The sequence below is a fragment of the Phalacrocorax aristotelis genome, chromosome 3, assembly GCF_949628215.1.
Source record: "Phalacrocorax aristotelis chromosome 3, bGulAri2.1, whole genome shotgun sequence".
In the NCBI taxonomy this organism is placed as follows: domain Eukaryota; kingdom Metazoa; phylum Chordata; class Aves; order Suliformes; family Phalacrocoracidae; genus Phalacrocorax; species Phalacrocorax aristotelis.
Genome location: NC_134278.1, coordinates 75,126,692 through 75,142,979, shown reverse-complemented (window position 1 = coordinate 75,142,979; position 16,288 = coordinate 75,126,692). Strand labels below are relative to the sequence as shown.

General features: G+C 44.6%; 1 protein-coding gene across 1 annotated transcript; it reads right to left on the bottom strand.

The window, feature by feature from the left end:
• Nucleotides 1-1,767: 1,767 nt before the first annotated feature.
• On the bottom strand, nucleotides 1,768-15,673 carry LOC142054876 (solute carrier family 22 member 2-like). Its single transcript, XM_075088041.1, has 11 exons — nucleotides 12,918-15,673; nucleotides 10,561-10,664; nucleotides 9,301-9,455; nucleotides 6,970-7,138; nucleotides 5,871-5,985; nucleotides 5,652-5,758; nucleotides 5,321-5,535; nucleotides 4,795-4,903; nucleotides 3,611-3,723; nucleotides 2,425-2,524; nucleotides 1,768-1,920 (listed from the first exon to the last, which is right to left on the bottom strand). Exons 1-11 carry the CDS (start codon nucleotides 13,326-13,328, stop codon nucleotides 1,854-1,856), a joined length of 1,665 nt encoding a protein of 554 aa, XP_074944142.1. The 5' UTR covers nucleotides 13,329-15,673; the 3' UTR covers nucleotides 1,768-1,853.
• Between the last annotated feature and the right edge of the window lie 615 nt (nucleotides 15,674-16,288).

The window sequence follows — 16,288 nt, the reverse complement described above, 5'->3', positions numbered from 1 at the left end:
TCTTGCTGTGGCAGTAGCAGTGCTTATTAAAAAAAATACCAGTGTGACAGGTAAGGATCTTGAGAGTCAGCTTTTGTAGTTACTCATTTATTCACCCCCGTATTTGCTTTGCTTGACTTCCTGCTCCCTCCCCCATTTTCTTTCTGCACAGAGTTTTCAACAGGTTTTGAATCAATGAACTATAATAAACACAGCTGTTCTGACAGATTTCTTTTGTTGCAGAGGAGAGACATATCTGCAGTCACAGCAGGGCACCAGCTCCACAGGACACATCCCCACTGTCCCTCTTGCCCATCTCAGCACCAGATTGTTCCTCTCTGATCCTGAAGCAAGTACTAGTTTTGCAAATCCCTGAGCCAAAGTCACTTCACTCCAGACCTGTCCTTATCTTCTCAGAGCAACCTTGTCATGGTCCTGCTTCGCTGGACAACACGCTTCCCTGCCTTTGAGGCCCTCACAGCAACACTGAACATTAACTCGGGCTTGGGCCAGTTGAAAGCAAGGGCAAGATCACTGTACTGCCACACCGGGAAGCAATCCTGGGGGAATAGCACACTGCCTGCGAGAGTTCAGCAGCACTCTGCTCAGCTGGAAGCTCTCTCCCTGCAGGTGATCATTAAATGGCAGCAGTGTCTTCTACCCTGCTTACAGCATCCTTATCGAAAAACAGCTTTCCCCAACGGTGTTAGGGACCAACAAGACAGAAACAATAAAGGGGAGCCACAGTACCATTGTGCCTGTTTTCTCCTGCAACCGCAAGACTGCTACAGTCACTAAGTGGGAAGGACGAAGGAAATTGTGAAAGGTGCTGGATGTTTCTTGCAGATCCAGTGTTGTCCCAATGGTCTCCAAGGCACAAGGACCCCTTGCCAAATGCCAACTCAGAGTCCTGTATGTTCCTAAGCCTGAGCCCAGCTCACTCCTAAGGGATTACCCTGCAGGGCTGCCCCTCCAAACATGTAGAGATACAGCTTTGTCCTGGCCCAGGCCCCATCCTAAGCCTCCAGTGGAGCAGGAATGAGGTGGGCTTTCAGTCCCTTGGCAGCTGCAATGTTTTTCCCACCCTGACTGGAGTCTCAACATAGCAATTTTAATACAATTCTGCATGTCTCTGCATGCACACATTTATAATGTTATAGAGGCTTAGGAAAACAGTCTTGTTCAAAACATATTATAGATTAGTGATCTTCATCACTATGAAAATGATATTAAGGCAAGAAAATGTAGTGGTTACACATTGAAAACTGAGCAAGGCCTATGAAGGACTATGAGTCCTTCGTCCACCCCCTTTCACGCTGTGGAGTTGCCACATGCCCATTTTTGTGAGTTTGAAGATAGCAATAATATCCCCAATGTGGGCTACTGTACAGGCAAATTGACTTACATGAACACCATAACATGTAAAGGCTAGCAAAACAAAAAGAAGTTTGTGCAAATCTGTTGCAAGTCATACTACAACTGTTTGAGGTTAGTAGTCATCTCGGCTCCGTAACAGAAATAAACCTCTCTTATACTATGCTGCCCCTTCATAAAACAACAAAGTAAGACTTCATGAAGGCTCATAAAGTTCTGTTGGGATGGACCCCATCATCCCCAGTTTAAGATCTGCCCCCATGTTGAGGCCCACACAGGTGGTACAAAAAGTTCCCAGCTCTGAAACATATTTATACTGTATTGTACAGAGCAGGAAGCAGCTATGCAGTAATACGGACAGTCCCCTTAGAAACCCCCAAACATTGTAAATAAAGGATAGACAGACAAAAAGGGGGCAAGACAGAAGAGAGTATTTATTCCAATTTGCCTTTCCATGCTAGCAACTTAAAGCAGGCTACCCAGAAAGAGTTATGCATTCTTCAATCATGTGCTACTTCTGACGTTTGGACGTGGAGGTAGATCTTTTTGGCCTTTGGAGCACTTTGCCTGCAAGAATAATAAGGTATGAGCAGCAAACCAGGAATGGAGGTGTTCAGTGAGCACCTGACTTCAAGTTCTTCACTTGCCCTGCCTCTTCCCCAGAGAAAATGAGCAGCTAACCCTCAAAACCTCTAGACTTCCTCTGGCTTCTCAGTAGATACCAGTGCTTCACTCACTGCACAAGTAGCTGCTGTCTGGCATGCCCTTTTTCTGTTCCATAAGCTCAGTTAGGTTCTTTAAGCACAAACAACATTTACAATAGTGTTGCAGCAGGTTTGAGAGACTAGTGCAGCTATTCACAGGCTGATAAAGGCCTATGCTGCTTGTTTTCAGATGCCTAGGTAAAGTGGTAAAAAGAAAATCTCTCCAGCTAGAGTCTGGGAATTAACTAGCAACTTCTTGGAAGCATAGGAGGCAGCCAAGCAACCCCTGGGCTTCCCCAAGAGCTTTGGGCAGGGATTTTGCACAATTTCAAGTGAAAGCTGCCAAGAGTTCATCATCCTGACTCACCCGTGAAAGTTTTCAACGTCTTCAACAGTCTCAGGCAAAGCTCTTCCTTTAGTTTCAGGTAGAAGCAACACCAATCCACCCGCAATCAAACCAAGAACAGCTTCAAATTAAACAGATGCACAAAGAACTCGTTAGCATATACCGATTTCCCACGTATACATGACTTTCTACTGCCTCGCACAAAAGACTCATAAATGGCATTTTATTTTGTTGTTCATCCAAGATGTGTGCATCAAGGTTCTATATGCAAAACCAGCGTGCCACCTCTGGAGGATGTGGCAGCCATGTGGAGACAGCAATGAGCCAAGTTCAGTTGCAAGTTATGCACTGAACTAGGGCATCTCAGGCAGGATAGACAACAGTAAAGAGGAAAGAATCCTGTCTAGTCTGAGTGTATGCCAGGAAACAGACTCATTTTTTCTGCTATTTACGTAACAAGATTTAGAAAATATATACACAATGTATTATCTCCTGCACGATGTCACTATCTTCTCCCCTGATAATTTCTTTTATCCACTTTGTACATATTTGGTGTCTATATTTTAAATCTACCAAGCGCCATCCTAAACATGCTGTCTGTAAAAAACTGCATATTGCCATTCAAGACATTTTTCTATAAATAGTGTGCTGATTTAACGATTCAGAAAAGTTTTGCAGACCCTGACCTGAGAGTTCAGGTCACTAGTCTGCAAACACTCATCTTGCATTTATTTACCAAACTCTTTCCAAAGAGCTGGAGCACAGCCAGTTAACAGACTGTCAGAAAAGCTGAAGTGTAACAGCCATGCTTGTACTCCATTAAATAGGCAATTATGTGAAATTCTAGGGTTTGGCTTTAGGTCTGAGACAGTATACTTCACAGAAGAGCAGTAATTGATCAGATTTGAATTCATCAAAATATTAATTTCATCAAAACATTAGAACATTTCTCAGCTCTTTCCCATCTGTTGAACCTGTATTCACCTCTACCTTCCTCTAAAATGCAAGGAACAATAATAAGGGAAAAGACAGGAATGCATAAACAAGCTCCAGGTTGTTATAAACTTAATGTTATGGCTTTTGTAGATGGGAGGCGGCTCCTGATGGATTTGGGGCAATGGTCTTAGCTGCTTTTCCATCCCTTTGAAACTTGGGCCCTGCTGCTGCACCCCAGGAGCCGCCGGCAAGGAGATAAGGAGACACTTACCAAAGACTATCAGCGGTAGATCGTGCCAGACTTCCACCAGTCTGTAGACAATGAATGGGACAATGACTCCACCAACATCGCACAAGGAGGAGCAGACCATCACCCCAAGGTTCCTGGTTAAACAGCAAAGGGGTCATGTTAGCATCACAGTACTGCAGATGGAAGGGCACCGATCACAGGTCTGACCCTTGCACAGGACATGCAGCTCAGCAGACCACAAAATGTCAAAAGGGTTTGCAAAGCCCTAGTTTTCCATTGGTGGGCACATTCAGAAGTTACTTAGACCTAAGTGTTGCAAGAATAAAGAAATTAGCAAATAGGAACAGGAGGGTATATCTGTATTTTCACACTTGTAGGCAAATTCCCAAGGTTAAAGATAGACGAGAATTGGGCCCGAAGTGTCTGAGGGAAGTCTCCAGATAAAATAAAAGTATAAAAACATTAGTTTCAGTATATCGTAGGTGACCTAGTGCAAGGGGTGGCAGACGATCCTTCTGTTTGCTATAAACCATTAATAAAATTTAAATCTCCACTGTATTCATTATGGAGAAAGAAATAAGATTAATAGAGTCTCATGATTTCATATGTTGTGTAGCTTCATACAGTGTCTCTCCAGTGAAGAAAGGAGGAGTAAGATTCATCTGGTCAGAGCAGCCATCTTCTCTGCAGGCAATGGCCTACAGTCACTGGGTAGAAAAAGGAAATTTTGAAAAATTAATTCCCAGGCTTCAGATTTATGCAGCACAGATATCCACTTCTGAGCTATTCACCCTGCAGCCTACTTACTAATAGTGAAAAAATCCAAGGTGAAGGGCTTGAATAACACACGTTCTCCATAGCAGACTCCACTCTAGACAGATCCATTTAACAGTTATTTTGATTCAAACAAGATACAAATCCAAGCACTACATGGGACTTCAGAACCCTCATCCACCCTCATTGCCTCCACTTTTCCCTTTATTTCAGTCACATGAGTTTTGATCTGCCTTAAGGTACGTCTGTCATCTTCATAACTCTACTTTTTAAAACATTTTACTTATACTCCACCTACTGTACATTCTGCAGTACCTGTGTACTTCCGAAGCATTTGAGGATAACTTAGTTTAGCATAAAACATAACATACACATTGGCCTCAATTATTTGTTTCCAAGCCAAATGCCAATGGGAAGGAGGATGCACCTACCTGATGTATGTTGGATACAGTTCAGTGTTTACAAAGCAAACCATTTCAAAAGCCATTGTGATTCCCATTCTCCCGATGCAAGCAGCAATCACTTTTAGCCAATGTATGTCTGCAGATAAAATGCATTCAACACACTTAAAAGTATCCCAGTGATTTAGCAGGAGTCGGTTAAAACACCAGTGTTATTTTAGGAAAGACCTCTGATCCCATACCCATTGATGTTTTTAAGGGACCTTGTTTCACCTGTATGAATGAGGGAATGGGAGCAGCCAGCACCACAAGAGCTGTGGCACAGGGATCAAGGTGCTTTGAGATTTATTATTAGTAGTGCTACAAATCAACCTCATTCCACTTCTGCAACACAAGAAGCGCTGCTAAAAGTCAGGGAGGCAGCACCCGACAGCAGGAGTGGGTTTGTGGACCTTGGGGGCTGGACCTCCAGAAAAGGGAGGAAGAGGTGGGTGCTGTTCCCAGGGGGCAATGCCAGGGTGGGAAGCCACCACATGGCCTCATGCAGGTCACTCACCCTCTGGGATCAGGGCTGTGACAAGGCAGGCAGCCCCAGCCACCAGGTTTGCTGCAGCCCAGGGGTAGCGCCGCCCAATGCGGTCAATGGTAACGATGATGATCAAGGCAGCTGGGAACTCAACAAGTGCAGAATAGAGGAAATCCAGGTACATGTTCCCACCGGCTAGTCCCATGTGCATGATGAGCCCCTGGTAGAGGACAGAGCTAGTGAACCTGGGCAGAGAAAAGCATCACAGCTTCATTAGTTAGCCAGAGGACCGAGGTCTGTGTCCTGCTGGAGCCCTCTTAATCAGAGCTTCAAAAACAGCTCTCCAGCATTTTCTTCTTACCAGTTGTACATCAAAATGAATGTGTTTTTTCTCATCTGTGGTGTCTTGACAAGGTCAGTGAGTGAAGGACTCTGCTTTCCACCATCTTCCTCTTCAAATTTAATATCCTGCAGGAGAACCAGTACAAAGTACAGTATACAGTAAGTTTCTACTGGGACGAACTGATGGAAGGGACTATCATGATGCTTGCTTACATGAATGAACAAACTCTGAGCTTACCTCAAAATGGGAAGGCATCTTTTTCCGATTTTTTTTAGCTATATCACTGACAATTTTCATAGCTTTGTCATTTTTTCCTTGAGAGATCAGCCACCTGGGAGACTCTGGGAGGCACCTACAATGTGAGTGGATATTATTATATACCAAAACATAAAGCTCACATGGTGCTCTCATGTATGGAGACTGTGGAGAGAGGGCTTTGTCTGAATAGAGGCAGGTGGGATTTTTCTTTGTTTGCTTTTTTCATGTGCCACCCCCACCCTCCCTTAACTTCCCCTCCAACTGGGAGAAGCGGTATATTCTGCTGCTGAAATGGGAAGAGGAGCAGTTGCGGCAGTGGCTTTAGTGAGAAATTAGTTTACTGAAGAAAAATCAAGGAAGGTCGTTGTGCAAAAGTAACGCTACCATTTTTCAGCCTGTTTTCCACAAACATGCTCCTCTTAGGGAGTCATTTTCCAGTTGTGCCATCACAGGTTAAGAAGAAGTAAACAAGCAGAAATAGTTAACCAATTCACAAAAATGGGAAAAGGAAGACCATGAATCTCTTTCTACTATTCCTAACCTCTCAACCCTTTCAGACAAATTCTTAAACCAAAGCACTCAGACTGAAAACTATCAATCAAAAAGAGAGGAGATAATCCAAAATAAAGGTGAACCCACATGCCTTCTTTTAGTTAGATCACAAAAATCTTCAACTTTTTTCCTTAAAAGAACATGTAAACAACCTGTTATGGTTATGTTAGCATTCAACAATCTCTCAAGAACCATCTTTTCAATGTACAATCCACTAAATTATGTCAAGGCATTTCTTTTCCTTTATGAAATCCTTAATGAAGATAATATATGATATTAAACCACTCTCTCCCAAAGTGGTCTTTCTTTTAAACAGAAGTCAGGTGTGGTACACGGACTAAGACGCAATGAAGTGCCAGTTGCTGAGGGGTCCTTTTTCCTACTCGGTTTTGCTGTGTACCTTTTCTTTGCACTGAAGCACGCACAACTGAAAAGCAGTGCCAAATCTCCCTCGGTATCAAGCCCTGGGAGGCAGAAGCAGCTGTTTTTTGGGCTGTGGGCAGAGGTACAACGAAAGCCCATTTACCAGTAGTAGAGCAGGAAGAAGCAGCTCGGCAGGGTGACGGTGAGCTGCAGCCACCGCCAGTGAGGGATGGCATAAGCGATGGCATCAAAGACCAGGAGCCCAACTGAGAAGGCCGTCTGGTAGAGGATGCCCACCATCCTCCGGTACTTCGGACCGACGACTTCCGTCACTGCAAACATGCACAGAGACAGGTGAATGACAGCTCAGCCATGACCACTCAGTGCAGCAGTAACTTGCTCCGTGGGGATGCTGGAAGACCAATTCTGTGTTAACACTCTGAAGAAACCATCTTGGTAAACCTGGACTACCTGGCATAAAGCCTCCAGACAAAATCCCCTGGTGCTTATAAAGGAAGGTTTGGTTTTTTGTCATCCAAACTCTCAGCAGAGGAGAAAACACTGCTCCTGCTGTTACACTGGCCTAAGGCAGCCAGTATTGTCATCTGTCGTGGAAATCTCCCAGTAAATCAAACATTCCTGAAAGTGCACAGACAGATTTTGTTGTAAAATCTGATGCCGACCTACATAACATCTCCAACCCAATAACAAAACATCATATTTTGTTTTCTAAGTGCAACCTTTCAGCCTGCATCTCACTCTAAGTATATAAGAAATGCTTGTACCACAGGATGGCACATGGCTTCCTGGTCAGGAGGGCTCATGACTCATCTGCACTTTGCAACTACACATCACAGGTTAAGTCCTGTTGATACAGAGCTAAAACTATTCGAGCAGACAGGCACAAGTACACTCAAAATTTTGCATCTGGTTGTGTGATTTCAAGAAAACAAACCAATTAGAAAAATAATGGAAAACAATTACTTAGCAACTGATGGAAGTGCTGTGTTTTGGAGTCACAGATTAGCTAATACTGCTTGGCCAAACAATGCATAGAGACAAACACATCTCCCCAGGCTCAGTAGGACTGAGTGAAAAGCAGCTGAAGGGTAGACAAGTGTCCCAGGAGAGCATGACAACAAGGTTGCTCTGTCCATGTACGCTTCCCTGGGCATTCAGTATTGGCCATCCTCAGGGAGAGGATACAAGTTTAAAGGGGCTTTGGGGCTGATTCTGGGTGACTTCTCTCTCATGAGACAGTTTCAAGGAGACTCCAGAAGTAACAAAGTATAACTGAGGGAAAATATCAGGATAGGGCAAGTCATTGTCCTGATAGGGATTTTATGCTCTAAAATGGCATAAAGCTCCCCAGAAGAGGTGATGAAGATTTCTTTTGTGCCAGGAAAAGATTTAAGAGGCCCAGCAAGCATCTAGAATATGCACAGAAAGGAACAATCATGTCTTGGCAGAAGATGGTCTGGACTGTGGGCTAGATGCTTTTGTTTTATTTACATCAGACATCTGGATAACTACATTAGCAAGATGTCCCTGCTGACAGACTTCTTAGAAGTTTAGAGTGTTGACATTTACATTTTTTCCACTATCACAGTGAACTGGATCGCTCAGAGCTATTTGATAGAGCCACCTGACATTCTAATCCAGAAAAGGCTTCTATTGGGCAACTTTTAACATATTTTATTTGCTGCTTCGGTGATTGCTTGTGTCGGGTATTTTTGACAAGAGCCTGAACTCCACATTGGAGAAGTCAGAGAAGTCCCAGGAAGCTCTATCATGAACCAGAAAGTGGTCCTGAGCTGGCCCCAACACTGCTGCCATGCAGCCGTGCTTCACCACCAGACGCAATCAGTGCAAGGTGCTGGGAGAGGCATCAGCACAGTCTGGCTCAAATATCTTTGCAGTCCCTGGGTTGGCCTCCACTCAGACAAGTGCACAGATACCCAAACAGCTTGTCTTTTTCTCAGCCAGTACATGCTGTTCTTCATTTATTTTTAGGCTGTAAAGACTCTGTTTGCTCTTTAATGCTCTTTGTGTCATAAAAATTCCTCCAATTTTCCCCACCCTCTACCTGCTTCTTTAATGGCCTCCTCTGTCATTACTCAAACTGTGATGGGGCTGGAGAGGTTGCAGTCTGCCCCGGGGCCATGGCCTTCCCCAGCCAGTGCCTGACAGGAGTGAGAAGAGCCTGGGGGCTCAGACCTGCAAAGGGGATCTGCACCATAGAGGAAAGCCTATCTTGAGGTAACAGCCCTAATATGTCACTGCTCACTTGAGATTTGAAGCCTACTGTTGCATCGCCCTAATGACAGTGTTTGAAAAAGTCCTGGGAAGTCAGAGGGAGAAAACTCCTTACTAAAACATCATGGAAGGCATTTTTAAAATGTCTTTTGTTCTTTTTTTGGTTGGTTGGTTGGTTGGGTTTTTTTTCTTCATCTTCTGCAGCCAGTCTTGTTCCTGGGAAAAGGTCTGAACTCACCCAGGATGTAGCCTGCGGTCCAGCAGCCCTTGCTGACCAGCCCTTGCAAGAACCGGAGGATGACTATCCACAGGTAGGTGGGCATGAAGACCAGAAGGATTCCACAAACAACATTTGCAAGAATTGTGTTTAAGAGGCAAAATTTACGGCCAAACCTGGATTGGAAGATAACATGTGTAAAGGAAAGCACTAGTCATGAAAACAAAGGCATTTTAAACTAGTAAGAGCTTTGTGCATCTTTGGTTGGGAAAAAAATCTAACTTTGCTGTACAAGGGATAGATACATACTGACTTTTATTCTTAGCCCATTGCTCACTTATCTGCTTTTCTATTCCCTGAAAAATTACTGTGCGAATTGCTCTGCAATTCCACAAAGACTTTCAGGAAAAAGAAACATTTCCCAAGTTAAAGAACAATAGTCCTGTATTTACATGTATTTGGACTGTGACTGTTACCTCTGAATTTCAGAACAGGTATTATAGGAATCTGGTTTTTTTATAATGGCAGTGAAGAATAAGTATTGGTTAATATTATGATTCTGATATCTCTGCATGCACCAGATTTATAACAGGTATATATACCACAACCTTAACCTCCAAAAATCTAATATGGATGGATCTTGTTGTGAGTGGGCTGCATTTCACAGATTTCACAGAGCAACTCAGAACCTGCAGGAGGGCAAAAAGGGAAAAAAGGGCCTTCAAATACTGGCATTTGCTTTTTAACCCCAGCCACCTGGGCTAGGGCGGCTGTCTCTGCTAGCTCTGAACAGGGAGCTAAAGATGCCAGGACACAGGGATTTCTGCTTTCTCACAGCAGCTGCTGTTGTACCTGTCTGGCAATCTCTGCATGTACTACTTCAAAGTTTCTCCAAAGGAGGCAAGATGTTTCCAAGTTCAGCCATACAGAGTGTGACAGGTCAAGTGGGGGCTCCAAACCAGCATTTCCTGGCTTCAGTTAACGCCCCCAGGGCTCTGGTGTGGCATGGCAAAGAGTTTGGAGTGTATGGTCCTAAAATAGTCCTCTCAGGCTCTGCAGGACTTGCCAAGTGGAAGATTTGTGCAAACCACCAGGTATGACCTAAGAGACAGAGTACTCGTTCCTCATGCCATGACTGAACATCCAGGTGGTTGACCTTATTTTGAGAAAACCAGAGATGGTAGCAGTTGCACAACCTTTCTCTCCCTTTTCTAAGCATAGCTGCTGAACACTGATAAAGGAGGTCAGAGGGTTTTACTGTCAGCCCTGTCTGACACATACCTGTCTGCTATGTAGCCAATGTTTATGGAGCCAATAAAAAACCCAGCATTCACAGCAGACTGAAAGAGGTCCAGCTTCCAGGAGTCCTCACACACCAGGTTAAACTAAAGGAGCAACCACAGTTAGAAGCAAGAGAGTGAAACAAGGAGCTGGCTCACATCCACAAGTTTCCTTTGCTTCAGATAAAGATTTAAATTTGTTTCTGGGTCAATGACCATTTTATCAGCACCCAAAAACCCTACTGGCTTAATTAAGTGTCCAACATTAAAAACAGGATCAAGCCCTTGAGCAGTTTCCTGGTATTTCCCATTCATGTCTCCTCTCTTGTTACTGAAAATAACATAACTGAGTTATTACGTGTCAAGACTGGGACCCTAATTTCTGTTAGGTTTTGTTGATCAAATCAGCATGGATGTGATGATCACCCTGAACTTTTCAAACAGCTTTTTTTGTGGCCGATGGTGAATATTTCTAAGCAGTTCTTGTTGCCTCATACCCTCATATGCCACAGTAGTCCCTGCAGACCTCTCAGGACTAAGGGCGATGCCTTCACTAAAGGTATCCTAGCAGCTTGCAGAAGCTTGCCTCATCCTGCTTCCTGTGGAGCACCAGCTCCCCAAAGGAGGGCTGGTGGGAGGACATACCTGCATCTGTCCCTGAGGTTACAACATTTTCTCTCTGCTCTGGCCTTTTGCTCAACTAAATTGTCCTACAGCCTAATATGCCTGGAGAACAGGTATTTTGTATCCAGGGCCAAGCTTTATACCACATGCATACACATATATATTTGCCATGTGGCCTTAGTTGTCTTACCTTACTTAAGTAGATATATGTAAAAGCTACTGGAGAATAAATTATTTCAAAAAGCTGTCCTAACATGACTGAGAGTCTCTTCCCATCCTACTGGTAGCTGGTTTTATTTAAAGCTATGCATCTTTAATCGACATAAAACCAGATGTTCCTCCTGATGCTCTGTGGGACTTCCCTTGAGGATATTCTTTCATGTGTAAATTTTTCCTTCGAGTGAAGTAACATGCTTTACCCTGTGTGATTCTTTCCTTTGCTTAGCAGCCAGAGGAAGGAACAACATAACAGAGCCTGAGGGCCTTCATGCTAACAGTCAAACCCAGGAGAAAAACATATTGCCAAAATGCACACAGAGGCATGTGATGGTTATCCTGTGAAGGAAGCGGCCCGCGGGCCTGGCTTCGCATCCCCCTCAGAAGAAAAGCGAAGATGACTGATGGGAAAGCATGACTGCACGAATCCACACAGACTGCAAGTTTTCAGGTTCCCACAACCTCAAGAGATCGTGGTGGGGGCATCTGGACCACAGCATGTGCGTAAGCCTTTTGCAGCGAGGTATGCCTGCTGCACTGCTGCTTTGTAGAACCCCTGGGTCACCCTCTATAGAGGTGTCTCACTTCCTCACTTTAATATCACACAGTCCATATTTTGCTGAAAGAAGTACATTTACAGTATGCTGCCTAAAATCTAGCTCTAACCTCTTGCAAAACTATAAATGCTGAAGTTGCTAGAGCATAGGATTTACCTGCTGCTGTGCTTGTACTAGATATATGGGGGAAAGAATCCCAAATTTCTAGAAATACCAAATCTCTAAAAATTTGGTGGAACTTTCTATGGCAAAATCAAGTTTATCATACCAGATACTGATTTGTTTTTAAAGTTAAAGCACCCAAAACTCTGAAGTACGCTAAGTAGCTTAAATGCCATTTTCAGTTTATTCACACATCATCTGAGAACACAGAACCATTGGATTTTCTGCAATTTATTCCTGAATTAATCTGTTTAATTGTAGGAGATTATTACTTTTCCCCCACCCATAGTCATTCAATTATATTTGAAACAAATTTTAAAAGACACTCTGCATTAAAAAAAAAAAAAATAAAAGAAAAGAAATCAAGACCTTCACATCTAGGTGCAGATCCCAGGAAGATTGGAAGGTCTGTGCCACACACCCACTTGGGGATCAGCCGGTTTTATTTGTAGTGCTGCAAGTTGCTGATCCCTCATGGCGCTGTTTACACACCTCCACCAATCGGACCTCTCATGTGATGGGAGTTTCATTCAGAACTGGACTTTATCTACCTAGGGATTTATTTGCTGGAATATGCTTCGCTCCCCAGCTGGAGATATAAGCCTCCTGATCAGCCAAGGCAACGCTTCAGAGCAAGGACAGAGGGAAGACAACTTGCAAAGCACCCTGCGCAAGAGGATCGCCTCGTCCAGGTAAGCAGGTGTCATTTTAACACAGCCTAGGCTACACCAACCCTCTCCCACATCCCTCAGCTTCTCTGTAACTGAGAAGGCAAGGGAAGGGGGGTGCTTGTTTTTACCTCGGTCACAAGAGAGGTCCCTTGGGAGTCGTAGACCCAGCCATCCCGGCAGGGACCGAGGGGGACGGTGCTCCGGTTGCCCATGAGGCTGCTGAGGGGGTCCGTGCAGCTGATGCTCGTTACGTTCCATTCCACTTCATACCTCCTGCAGCGGCTGCTGAAACCAGCCCCGTGGCTGCCCCACTCGGGAACCGTGTGATTCAGCTGCTCCTCCAGGCTCCAGCCACACCGCTGGCTCAGCTCAGCCACCCCAGGGCTGAAGCAGCGATGCTCAGGGATGAACCCAAAGAAGACGACACCCACGTACACTGGGGTGAAGGCAGCAGAAAGCAAACACAGGACAAAGAAGGTTTGCTTCTGGAACCTGTCAAATTCTCCAACATTCTCCAAAATATCATCTAGGGTTGGCATTTTGGCATCAAACCCACCCCAAAAACGTCATCTAGGTCTTCTCTGCAGCACTGATATATTTAGTTGGCAGCAAAGCTATTTAAGTAACAAAGACATTTGACCAAAAGTCAAGTCTGACTCCATAAATTATTAAACTACATGTTGCAAGCTTTATTTTTTAGGTTTCATTTGGAATCAGGCCTTAATTCACCTAGGGAGAATTTGCATTTAACCCCTAATCAGAGCACATATGTTCCTTTTCTCCAGAAAAGCTGCTAACAGCCACAGCACTTTGGGGTTTTTTTTATTAGCCAAACCAGCTCCTCAAAGAGTCATTTTAAGGGGCAAGCATAGATGGAAAATTCCACCAAAAGGCAAGCAAATTAAAAGCTTAGTGTAGCAGTTGCTGGGAACCACATGTGAACAAGGCTTATCAACCAGGTTCTATAAAGAATAAGTAAGTACACTGTGAAATAGAAGTGTCTCTGCATTGAGCTATGCAACGGTAAAGGAACAGCTTTCCCACAAACTCCAGTATCATGTATGTCTCACCCCTGCGGCCACCCTCACTCTGCACACTCCTCCATTTCCAAGGAAAATCTCTCCCACCTACATCAGGGAACACAATTTTCACCTGACCACATCTTTGCAGTGATACAAGAGGTAAAAATCATTCATTAAGGAATCATGCACTAGGAATAGCTTTGGGAAGCCATAATGTAAAAACACTTATGGCCAAAACAGCTATTTCTTACAGTAGAAGACCCATAAGACTTTAGGTAGAATTCATTGTGGGGCACCCCCAAAAAATCCATATATATCAGGCTCCAATGGTACTTCACACTGTCTATGGACAGATACTTGCTACTCAGCCCCTTTTGCTGACAACAGTTGCTTCTATCAGGAAGAAAAGCATAAGTGAAGGCAACATTTTAAAGATGGGAAAAAGTGAAAAATGGTCTGGAAAGTGACTTGCACAGTTTAGGCAATGAGGCAGAAAAATTAAAGACCTCCTCTCAATACACTCCAAAAAATAAACCCGCTTAGAAGGCCCACGGACAGAAACAGTAACAGTTCTTCACCTGGTCTCGCTGCCCATCAGCCACCAGAGCAGCAGTGGCCTCACCAGCTGTGAAAGCTGCTTTGTGGACTTGCACTCCCTGCATCACACAGATGCACCCCCTCCTTTCCCTCCTCCTCTTCTCAGGCAGGAACTCCTCTCTCCTGCACCCACTTACAGCCGTGTTACCCCAAGCCCACCACGGCACCGCCCCACACCAGACTTTTGCCTCCGTGGCTGCAGGGGCTCCATGCAGAGCTGGGGTGGGGACACACAAGCGCACAGCAGCCACCACACTCACAGCCTGTCCCCACAGCCTCCCTCCTCAGGAGGACGTGTGCAGTCAGCTGAGGCCAAGGAAACTGAAATCAAAGGCCCACCTAGGAAGTGGGTGAAGTTTAAAGCCATTAGGCTGCATCTTAAAAACACACACAAAAAACCTCAGATTACTACTTCCCTAGTAGTTTTGTTTAACCGGTGTGTAATGGTGTGCATAAGTTCCACAAGAACTAAAAAAATTAGATCCAGACTGGGTCTTTTTTTCCTGATTTCCCACCACCCTCTCTGCAGTCAGACAGGGGTTGGGTGGCACTGTGCCATGCGGGTGGGTGTCTGTCCCGGTTTCAGCTGGGATAGAGTTCATTTTCTTCCTAGTAACTAGTGTTTTGGGTTTACTGTGAGAATAATGCTGATAACACACTGATGTTTTAGTTGTTGATAAGCAGTTCTTACACTAGCCAAGGACTTTTCAGCTTCTCATGCTCTACCGACTGAGAAGGCCAGAGATGCACAAGAAGGTGGGAGGGGGCACAGTCGGGGCAGCTGACCCAAACTGGCCAAATGGATCTTCCTTACTGTATGATGTCATGCTCAGTATATAAATTGAGGGAAAACTGGCTGGGGGACCACTGTTCAGGAACTGGCCAGGCATTGGTCAGTGGGTGGTGACAATTGCATTGTGCGTTACTTGCTTGATATATTCTTTTATCATTATTATTACTACTACTACTATTTTATTTCAATTATTAAACTGTTCTTATCTCAACCCATGAGTTGTTTTGGTTTGTTTTTCACTTTTACTCTTCCGATTTTCTCCCTCATCCCACAGAGGGGGAGGGGCAGGGAGTGAGCAAGCAGCTGTGTGGTGCTCAGTTGCCAGCTGGAATTAAACAAGGACAGTTCTTTTTGGTGCCCAACATGGAGCTCAAAGGGCTTGAGATAACAGATTAACCAGAGTGTATTAAGGAATTTATATCTGTTAACAGTTGCCAGTCACAGCATTGATTCATCTGTGCTCAATATTAGTTGAGATGATATGCACCATGCTCTTTTTTTGCTGTACATGTTACAGATTGGTGTTGGTTTTTGCAGTTTGCTGTGGTATACAGGGTACACACCACAGGCCGCACTGTGGTTTTTACCTGTGTGACCCCTGAGAGGACAGGAGGAAGCGGGATGGAAAATCTAGCTCAACCCTAGAGGCACGGGTACGTAAGTCACAAGGAAAAACAAGTCGCAAAATGGGGTTCTTCCAGGCAAATCACTGCTCCAGTTTCCAATAAGCAGTTCCCCAGAGTAGAAGGGCTGATCTTACTTCTGATCTTAATGAAGAAACTTCTGACTCATGTTTACAAGAAGTAACAAATACTATGACCAGGACTAGAGGGGCCCTGGCTCCAGCCAGGTGGAAGAAAGGGACAACTGGGTTTACTGGACTGTGTGGATTCGATGGCCTGACACATCAGACCCACAGGAGTACAAGGCTCTAGGGGACACCAGTGCACGCTAATGCCATCCAGCTTCACAGGGGCAGAACCCATCTATATTTCTGAAGTGACAGGGGGATCCCAAGAGCTAACTGTATTGGAGGCTGAAATGAGTCTAACTGGGAATGAGTGGCCCAGAGGCTCCGTGCATCCTT